This window comes from Protopterus annectens, chromosome 3.part0, assembly GCF_019279795.1.
Source record: "Protopterus annectens isolate FY-2018-M chromosome 3.part0, PAN1.0, whole genome shotgun sequence".
Taxonomy (NCBI): domain Eukaryota; kingdom Metazoa; phylum Chordata; order Ceratodontiformes; family Protopteridae; genus Protopterus; species Protopterus annectens.
The window spans coordinates 482247413-482257473 of NC_056731.1; the positions used below are offsets into that span (position 1 = coordinate 482247413).

At 40.0% G+C, this 10061-nt stretch overlaps 1 protein-coding gene across 2 annotated transcripts in view; it reads right to left on the reverse strand.

The window, feature by feature from the left end:
* The window catches only part of SSR1 (signal sequence receptor subunit 1), a 557116-nt gene extending 547436 nt beyond the window's left edge, over nt 1–9680 (reverse strand). Inside the window, exon 1 of one of the 2 annotated variants that reach the window (XM_044064904.1) lies at nt 9483–9680. In XM_044064904.1, the coding sequence (XP_043920839.1) occupies nt 9483–9555 (73 nt within the window). In that variant the 5' untranslated portion in view covers nt 9556–9680. The remainder of the gene's footprint in view (nt 1–9482) is intronic. The other variant, XM_044064905.1, reaches the window with a different exon arrangement.
* Nucleotides 9681–10061: the final 381 nt, after the last annotated feature.

Consider the following 10061-nt stretch of genomic DNA (forward strand, 5'->3'; position numbering starts at 1 on the left):
TGTCACCAGTTATTTGCGTTGTAAATATAAACCAGAGGCCAAAGTGAAATCCCACACAGGAAGGTAATGCAAACTCCAGAGAGAAGGCACCCCCCCATTAGAAACCAAACAAAACAGTGTGCTCAGAGGCAGCAACCCTAACCAATGCACACCTGTACCTAGCTACATGTTTTACCCATTATCTGGGCTCATAAGTCTATAGCATTCACCTAGAAAAACTCAAGCAAATTTTTTATAAGACATCATGGAAAATATGCAAAATCATGAGTCAGTGTGTTAAGTACTCTTTCAGATGAAAGCTGCACATCACACGATGCCTTGGTTTACAAACAGCTTTAAAAATATTTGATTTTTCCAGGGTCCTTCTAGTTGAGTGCTACAAGAATATGCTGTGGGAATCCCACAATTTTAAACTGTCCCACTAAATGGTAAGCTGACATTTTATTATAGCCACAAGACTATTTTTAAGGTAACACTGTGTGAACGAATTGACGAGTCGTCAAACAGCCCATAGGCGAGTACACTACGTTTAAATGTGGGTACATGTGCATATCCTCCTGGCATCCACCCAAAAGTTTTGCTGCATTGCAGTTACCAAGTACCAGCGCAATTCCATCTCCCCTGCGGATTAGATTAGAAAAATAAAAAATGGAATAAATATCAAAAATAAATACTACCACACATGCTTTCTCCTCAGCAAGAGTTCAGTTTTGAATAAGAAACTGAAGCACGCACTTTAAAATATATACCTTTACAGATGACCATAGTACATTTCAGTTTAAAAAACATAACCGGCTATCCATTTGCTAAGACACTTGCTCATAAATGTGCCTGAACCAAAAATGCCAAAATAAAGAACCAAAGGTTGACAATTCCTATCATTTTAAAATGTTTAACACTATACGGAAATACATTACTAAACAAAAAAAAAACAAAATCAGGTGACACCGCTACTTGGCAATTTACTAATTTTTAGTGTGTTATAACCTTACTACAGTGGAACAAGTAACATAAAACCTTACTCAGTCAAAACTTTAACAATTATGCTGCTTAACATCCTCCAGTCTTGATGAGTCTACCCCAATGTATTTGGGGGAAATAAAGTTACACAAAGAAATAATTTTAAAAAGTTGACAACAGACCAAAACAGTAATAAGGACTATTGCATCACAAAATAAACAAAGGAATTGTGCTCTCTGCCAATCTGTAGCTTAGTAGTCAAGAAAGGATGGGTTACGGTATCAGGCTTGTGACTAGAGAGAGAAACTACAGTCAATATTAAATAAACTTTGAAAGCAAAGCTTAAACCCAATAGGATTCAGAGATGAATGAGCAGATACCTTCTTCATCCTCTATTTCTACCTTCTGCCCGACTGATTCAATTCTCCTCCTCTAGGAGAATTACTGTACTGCACACAGGAAAATCTTATGTCATTACACTCTGGGTCATAAATTGACAATGCTGCCCTATCCTAATTCTTAAGAGTTCTTCACCCTGCACTAGTTAGTTAACATGGAAATTACTACTACCAGAACTGAAACTATACCAGCTGTAAACTTATTAAAAATAAAACTAGTAGCCAAGTACAACATAGTATCGTTAAAGGTAGACACTGCATGTTAGGTATGCTGGCAGTCCTCCCTCCCACTTTATTTTTCTCAATATGCTGCATCAGATTTCCACTTAGATAAGCACAGATGATAGTCTAGTACTTACGGCCCTGGACCCAATGCAAGCCTAGCCCAACAGTGTTCCCAGTCATCTGGCTTACCACACGTTAGTTCCCTGTGCCCTTATCCAGCAGTGTGATTGAAGTAATCCCCGGGGTGAATTTCCCATTTCTCATCCACTCAAGATTTCTCTTGAAGAGACCCAGTGAGGTGCTCTGCTTGACGTGAATGGGGAGTTTATTCCAGAGAACTGGAGTCTCTGTGTTAGAAACCGGTCCCTCCAGCAGATTCTGTTTAATGTGGTGATAAGGTTGAGGTCTTTGGAGCGAGTAGCACAGAGGGATTGGGATTTTTTTCCGATGAAGCATGTCAAGCAAAATTGGGTCGGACATGGCTCTGCATGTCAAGCAGAGATCGCCTCTAGTAGCCGATAGACTTAAAAAAAACTTAAACTGTACTCAGTCTCCTATCTGTATAAGCCATGTATTTGAGTTCTAAGATCCTCTTAATGAGGAATTTCTGTGGCCAAATGGGGATATAATGTATAATGGGTCTGATAAGGGACGAGTAGAGAGATAATGATTTTCCTGGATGAGAAACCTTTTGTGATGAGATGTGCCACGTAGAAGGACTTCCTAACTAGTGGCAACGTGGTTGTTGAAGGAGAGGTTGGCATCTACCCGTGTCCCTAGATCCCTTAACTCCTTCAGAGTTACGTGGGTTCCCTTCGATATGGTAGTTTAAGGGCACCCTGTTTTTCCCAAAGGGAATGACTTGTGCATTTTTTGGCATTTAGCCCAAGGCCATGGTTTTGGCACCAGTCATTAGTGATAAGGCCTTTTTGTAGGATGTCCACATCAGCTTGAGAATCAATAATAGCTCCCAGCTTGCAGTCATCCACAAATCTGGTTAACCAGAGTCCCTTGGTGTTGGCTTGAACTTCAGATAAGTAGATACAAACAGAAGAGGCCCCAGAACTGATCTCTGTGGGACTTCACTTGTAATTGTCTGGCAGTCAGATTTGGAGTACGCTACTTTCACCGTGTGGGTTCTGTCAGTGAGCCAGTTTGACGCCTATCTAGTGACACAAGGCTTATCAATGATTCCAGAGTGTGGGATGGTATCAAAGGCTTTGGCTAGATTGAGGTAGGCTGTGTGGACAGCCTTACCTTCAACCACTGCTCTGGTGACAGCTTAGAAGAAGAAGTCTATCATATTTAGCAGACATGATCTGCCCTTCACAAACCCATACAGGAGTGGGGTCCAGGGTTTGAAGGTCCCCTATATCCTTATTTATAAGATCCATAGTATGTTCCATAGCCTTTCAGATCAAGCTCGTCAAGCTGATAGGGTGGTAGTTCCCAGGGTCAGTAGTCACACCCCCTTTGTGGAGTCGGATGACTGTAGCAGTGTGCCATTCAGTGGCAACAAAGCCTGAACTGAGACTGTAGTTGAAGAGAGGACTCAGGTGTGGTGCCAGTTCCTTTTGTAGTTCGTGCCGGACACAACCCGGTATATTATCTGGTCCCATGGAAGCTGTGTTCTTATAGATTTGGTCAGGGCTTTTTTTTTTGGATTTGGTATTCCACAGGTATGAGGATGGGCACTTTAGGGGTGAGGGAGGAGTAAAGTTTGCAATGAACCTGCCTGCCAAGATATTGGCAATGTCAGTTGGTTCAGCATAAGTGGTACCATTGTGTTATAGCTCCGAGCAAATCTGCGTATTACGCAAATTCTTGACATAGCTAAAAATGCCTTGTGGTTGTCAGTATCTGTAGCAATTTTGTTTTCATAACTAGCTTTGGTGGATTTGAGGAGGGATCTCAGTTTTTTACCAAGATTTCCGAGGGAATTTTTCCAGTCGTCAGACATTACCTTCCTCTGCAACAGTTTATTCCTTCTGTTATAGAGTTTGTTAGTGGCAGGGGTCCAAACTGGCTTTTTTTTTTTTGGTTCTGTTTGGTATGGCCCTATCTACGCAGTTGTGCAAGATTCAGCAGCCATACTTCCATTCCCCATTTCTATGGATGACGTGAAGCTTGCCACTTCTGTCCTTAGAAGCTCAAAATTAGCTTTGGAGAGGTTTTTCACTGTGGTTTCTTTTTTTGGGGATGGAGGTGGGATTTGGATATCAATGGTGATTAACTTGTGGTCGGATCGAACCAGGGAGGGGTTTATCGTAGGAGTAGAACAGAGATTTCCAGTGTTTGTAATGACTAGGTCAAGAATGTTTTTTCCCTTAGTGGGGGGTGAGGATGAGTTGGTCTACGGCAATGAAGCTGATGAATTCTAGGAAGTGTTGGGCATAAAAGTTGGAGCAGGAGTAGTTGTTCCAACTAATGGAGGGGTAGTTAAAGTCTCCCAGTGTACGGAGATTTGGCTGGACTTTGAGGTTTTCCAGAGTGTCCAAGAATGCAGAGTGGCAGTCCTGGGACATTGTGGGGGATCTGTAGCAGGCTACGACATGGACTGCAGTTTTGTCCAGTGTTAACTGTACCTGAAGTATTTCTGATGCATTATGTTGGGCAACAAGTCTGGAAGCATGTGTATCTTTTATGAAGATGGATACACCTCCACCTTTGGGGGTTTGGTCATCACATCCTTTAGGGCTTTGGTTCGGATTAGGGGGCCGAAAGGTGCGATATGCATTGTAACCTGGTAGTGCATGGGATGCTCTCAGGGGCCTTGAACCAGGTCTCTGTTACTGCACAGATGTTGATGGTCTCCAGTCTGAGGAGTGACTCCAGCGAGTGCAATTTAGGTTTAAACTTCTAGCATTGAGTAGCATAACCCTTAGGATGCATTTTCTAGCAGATGTTATGGTGGTAAATTTATCTTCATGGCATTGGCTAAGAGAGGCACTACAGGGGTGGCAAGGCCCTTGGCCAGTATCCAGAATCCCAGGGGTGACAGATGCAGGCCGTCTCTGGCAAAGCATCGATGTCTGCCCATCATGTCATCCCATGCACAGATACTGGATCCACTTAGAATGACACCAGAAACTTAGCCAATTGCTGAAATCAATCATTTTCTGCTTATACTGTGGTATCATTCTTGACATTTCTTTTCATGTAGTTCAGGGAGGTACGTCTTAGGCCATTCACATCAACATATACAATGACAGTCATATTTGTACTTGCTGTGGGGAGACCTAAGTGCATGCGTTATGTGACGCATCCTGGCACCAGACAGGCAGCTGACCACGACTTTCTCCTTATTTAGCCTAGTGAGTGGGACGTCAGTGTGCCTTACAATTGTATCACCTATGACTAATGTGTTTGGTACATTGTTCTGCCTTAGAAGCTTAGCTTGAGTGGCACACTGTTTGTGTGGGCTATATGAGATGGTTTCTTGTGTTTGTGCCTCGGAGGTCTCTGGGCAGATTTTTTTGAGAGCGCCTCCGCGAAAGTGGTTGCGCGTTTCATGTTACTAAGTGATAGTGGTGGTATGTGAACAAGGGGGCTATGTGTTCTCTGATGTGGTGTGTTAACCTTCTCCTCCCGAATGGCTGACCCAGACTTGGACTGAGAGAGCGAAGCCTCAAGTTTGGCTATGTACTTACATCTCTCACAACTTGTGAGGATGTGTTTGGAGGTAGGCGGCGAGGGGCGTCTGTGTACGAGGCAACTGCTACATAGCCTCAGGATGCCCAGGTTAACAGGAGAAAGCATCGGAAACTGACCTTTGGATATGCCTGGAAAAGTGATGAGCTCTTTAAAGTACCGAGTTACTTATGCTTAGATTAAGTACTGAGCTTTTTGTTTCCCTTATGGAAAGTTTAGTGCTGGTAGCAGTGGGTGAGCTTGCAATAAATGCTACAAGATGTGCTTAGCAAGTGCTAGATTTAAAGGTCTAATTTGAGAGCTCAGAAATAAGTCAACAAGGTCCAACGGAAAATTTGAGGAGCAGACTTTAAAGCACCCGCAAAACCCACACAAACACTTTTCTTTATAGAGAAAGATGAAGGGGATAGAAATAGCTCGAAATGGCCAATAAAAAAATTTATTAGCTGAAACCACTTTAGTGACAGACTGCTCAGAGCTTACCACTCTCACTGATAAGCAGAGAAGCTTCCCTATATCTCAGTAAGGTCTGGGCAACACAGAAACTTCAATACAGTCCTGAGATCAGCAAATCTGAAATCCGGACTATTCTAGTTACAGAATGGTGGGAAACTAGCAAGGAAATAGTATTTGGGGGGGGGGGGGGGGTTGGCTTTTTTTTTTCAAAAATACAATGGAACTGCAGAAACCAACAGTAAAACAGTTGAATTTAACTTAAAACGAGCAAATAAAGTGCAAACAAAACAAAATTCAGCTGAAATAAGTAGCAAAACTTAATAAACGGCTAGAATAAAGTGCAGCAAGCAAAACGGAGGTACTGAAAGTCTCTCCTCTCTCTTTCTGTTGCTGTAGAACTCTGCAGGACGTCCAAACAGGATCTTGCTGCGTTTAAACAAGATGCTCTACTTCAACTACTGAAACTCTTCTCAATATACATTACTTTAAGTTTTAAACCTTTATATTTCCTCAAGTTTGTTTGGATATGAAAGTTGGCATTTCAAACTACGTAACAAAAAAGACCAACCTCAATTAAGATCTGTTCTTATTCTGGCATACAAGGAGGATACAAATAAAAACTGCAACCTACAAGGATACAAATAAAAACTGCAACCTACAACAGAAGTTCAGTTCACAACCACATAATCTTTAAAAGATCTCAAAGGCTTTAAGAAACTTACAGAAAATAATGAACACCTGGACCATATTTACATCCATAAAGGCTACCAAATTCTTCTCCTTAATAGAAAGTCTGTAGTGTGTTTAAATTAAGCAAATGTACAAAATATTAACAGAAATTGCACAAGTATGTGACAGGGATAAGGAGAACAACTGGTTGGAAACACAGCAAAATTGAAGTGTATTAACCCACCAGAGTTCGCGCAGGAATGGGCGTGCCCGCAGTAATTGCTGTTAATCCCCGCCCTCCAGCATGCCAATGTGCCATGATTGACACGCAATTCAAATGCAACAGTAAATCCATCCATGTCATGTAGCAGAAACAGTAGAATTAAAAACAGAGCACACAATACTGACATGAATGGCCTTTCCATTCAAATGTTCCACAAGCATCTTGACAACCGAATACTGTTACGAAAGAAAATAACACATTCAAAACTAAACTGAGATATTAATTGTGGTTGACACAGCTCTTGAAATATTAGAGTTGCTCCTCAAAGTGTTACTCATTTCTTCATATATTACACCTTTGTAAAGAGGTTTAATTTTTTAATAACTGAACTAAACCTGTTCAAAGATCCATTGTCACTTATTAAAACACTCCACTGTTTGAAAACATTATATTCATTATTCAGGGAGGAGGAAGTGCTCCTATTTCTGCATCTTTGCTATGAATTTAAAACCTAGTGGAAGGTATAACACTGAACCTGGCATCTCTAAAATGTGGAACATTGACTCGTGAAATAAATGAGGGGGGAGAATATCGAGCCTTTAACAACAACTTCAATCAGACAGCTCACGGCACAACTACAAAAGGTGTTACTTCATTGGTAGTAAGATGTTTTGATGAATTACTTCATTGGTAGTAAGATGTTTTGATGAATTATTATGATTTAATGCTTTTGTTTAAAATTTCTTGATGAATGTGTGACAAGATACTTGCAATGTCGAACAGTTTGGAACACAGATTTTTTTAAAGATTGAAAATAAGGAAAGTTACTTGTAATGGAGGTACACCTGAGTGGTATGCATATCTGTCAACTCTCCCTATTTAAAGGACTTCTTGATTTTTAACTTAATAAATAATGACAATAATTACAGTCATTTACTTCTTTCACTTCAGAAAATGTATATTTCACATTGTGTCAATGCATTGCATTAATAGGACTAATTTTTAAATGCGTTTGATTTTAAAATAAAGTAGTAGTGATAGCACGAAAAATATTTAAAAATTGCTTTATTAATGGCGAAATACAGGCCTAAATTACCTTGTGTTTTGGTGGCATCTTTCAATCAAATGGTGGGCGGTGCAGTCAGAATGGTCACAGGCGGGGTTTGGGCGGGGCATGCTACTGCGCATCTGGTGGGTTAATACACTTCAAGCCGTTAACACCGGGAAAGACTGCAGATGAGGTATAGAAAAAAATATATATCACTTTGCTCGTATCACTGGAGACATTTTCTTTCGGGAAACGCTCAACAGAACACTAATGGGAGATTTTCCCCTAGAGAAAGAGGGACCAAAACAAGTCAATTTAATTCAGAACAGTACAACAGCCTTGACCAACCTACCAACTTTAAACAGAATCTAGGTTAAAGGACTAACCAATCTATTCTGGTCTTAACAGCATTATTAAAATACAGCTGTAAGACTACACAAACAAAATCTGTAGTAGCAAAAGAAACGTATAAAATTTAAAGGAAAAGGCAGCAAGTTTTCCATAAGGTGTGTAAAAGCATGCACACCTCAAATGCCCCAGATCTTCACACACGTCCACAATTCTAGCTCAAAATGTTATCCCTCTCCTAAACATGATGGTGAATTACAGTAAATAACTAAAAATCAATACTAAATTATTTGGCATTAGAAAAATGGATGACTCGTATTCTGACTCTTGCGATTTAGTAGAAGCAATGCTTAAAATTGTCTCTGAAAGTGTCCTTGTTCACAATTATTTATTTATTTTTTTTTCACAGTATTGAAACAAGTCGAAGCAATATTTAAAAATGTCTGGAGACAAGATGTTCAGAAGTACTGAAACAAGTCGAGGCAATACTTAAAAATGTCTTAAGTAATGTCATTGTTCCCGATTATTTTTGACTTTTTCGGAGAGAAGATGTTCAAAGCTATGAAAACAAGTACCACGTGGCAGTAACTTCTTATTACCAAACAACAAAGTATTTATTTATTTTAGTTTGTTTACCGGGGCAGTACACTGATCACTACAGACCATTTGCGGGTACAGCCCGGGTGAAGAGATTAACAAAAAAAGCACACATTCACAAACACAGAGTAATCACAGAAGGTAGGCACCGTAAACACTTCGTTAATGCAGGTGCTTGTAAACGTGTATACTTTATACGGAGTCCCACTACTGGTAGTTAAAGATGTTGTACACGCATGGGGAAACTAGCAACAACAAATGCATTTAAGTTATCCAAAGGCAAACCGAAATAAGAACGCAAGCATTCATAATCCCTGGCCCCCATCTACATTCCCCTCATTTATTCTCCATTAGGTTGTATAAGACCAGTAAACCACTAGTCTTAAAATCTAAATAAATGCAAAGCAAACACTAAACAGAAAGAAAACAACCACGTCTGCAAGTTTTACAAATGATAGTATAAATGTTTGCAGCAAGGATGGTTGAAATGAATGGAATGCGAACCGATTACAATGACACGTCATCTATAATCCTAGCCACTTTCTACAACCCGAAGAATACATCCCTTAGGTTAATACTCAGCTTCGACTGAAGATCAAATTAAGAACGAAACATCGTGCACCTCAAAAACCCAAAATAAAACATCGGGCAACTTCCTTAAAATGCACTAGCAATTTAGAATAACATATACTAATTTTAGTATCTCAGTGACAAGCAACTTGCAAGAAAACAAACATCTCCGCAATACGACTTACTATTAATCTGAAAAACATTACAATAGGACACGTATGCCCTACTCCCTATACTTAACGTTCCAGATGACAGTTTAATACACGTTTTCACAGACTTAATACTGCATTCAGATTTTTAGTCCACCATTTTCACAAGTCTCTACTAACATACTCACCTCTGCCATTCAGCAAGACAGTAATGGGAAAAGCCAGCAACAGAAAAAGAAGCAACTTTGATAGGAATTTCATGATTACTGAAGAGTATACAACAAATTCTACAAAGTCACAACTACTAAATGTTACAACACTATCCTGCTTGTACTACACTGAGTCCCAGTCACCACCAATGGCGTTAGTACTAATCCGGGCATTCCTGCTTGGGGTCAAAGGTAGTGGAATGACGTTTCTTCTTTGGATAGAACATTATTTAAAGATGTAGTCTCACGTTTTAGAAAAAAAAGTAGTCAACTTATTTTCACTTAAACTAAAACTTGATAACGTTGAGTGAGTTGTACATTATTCCTGTTATAGAGTTTTTTATTTTGTTTGGTTTTCGTGCTTGTGCAGCAAGACATTTCTCTAGTGGAGTTGTTTCTGCGGGCAGTATAGAAAACAATCAACATTTCAAACAGATCTTCCTGTACGTGTAAGTGTTGTTGAGCTTCAGGAGCAAAGTCAAATAAACTTTTCAGCACACCTCAAGTGTACCTCAGTACGAGGAATATTCCTCCTCATTTGGGGGTCTTAAAAAGTTC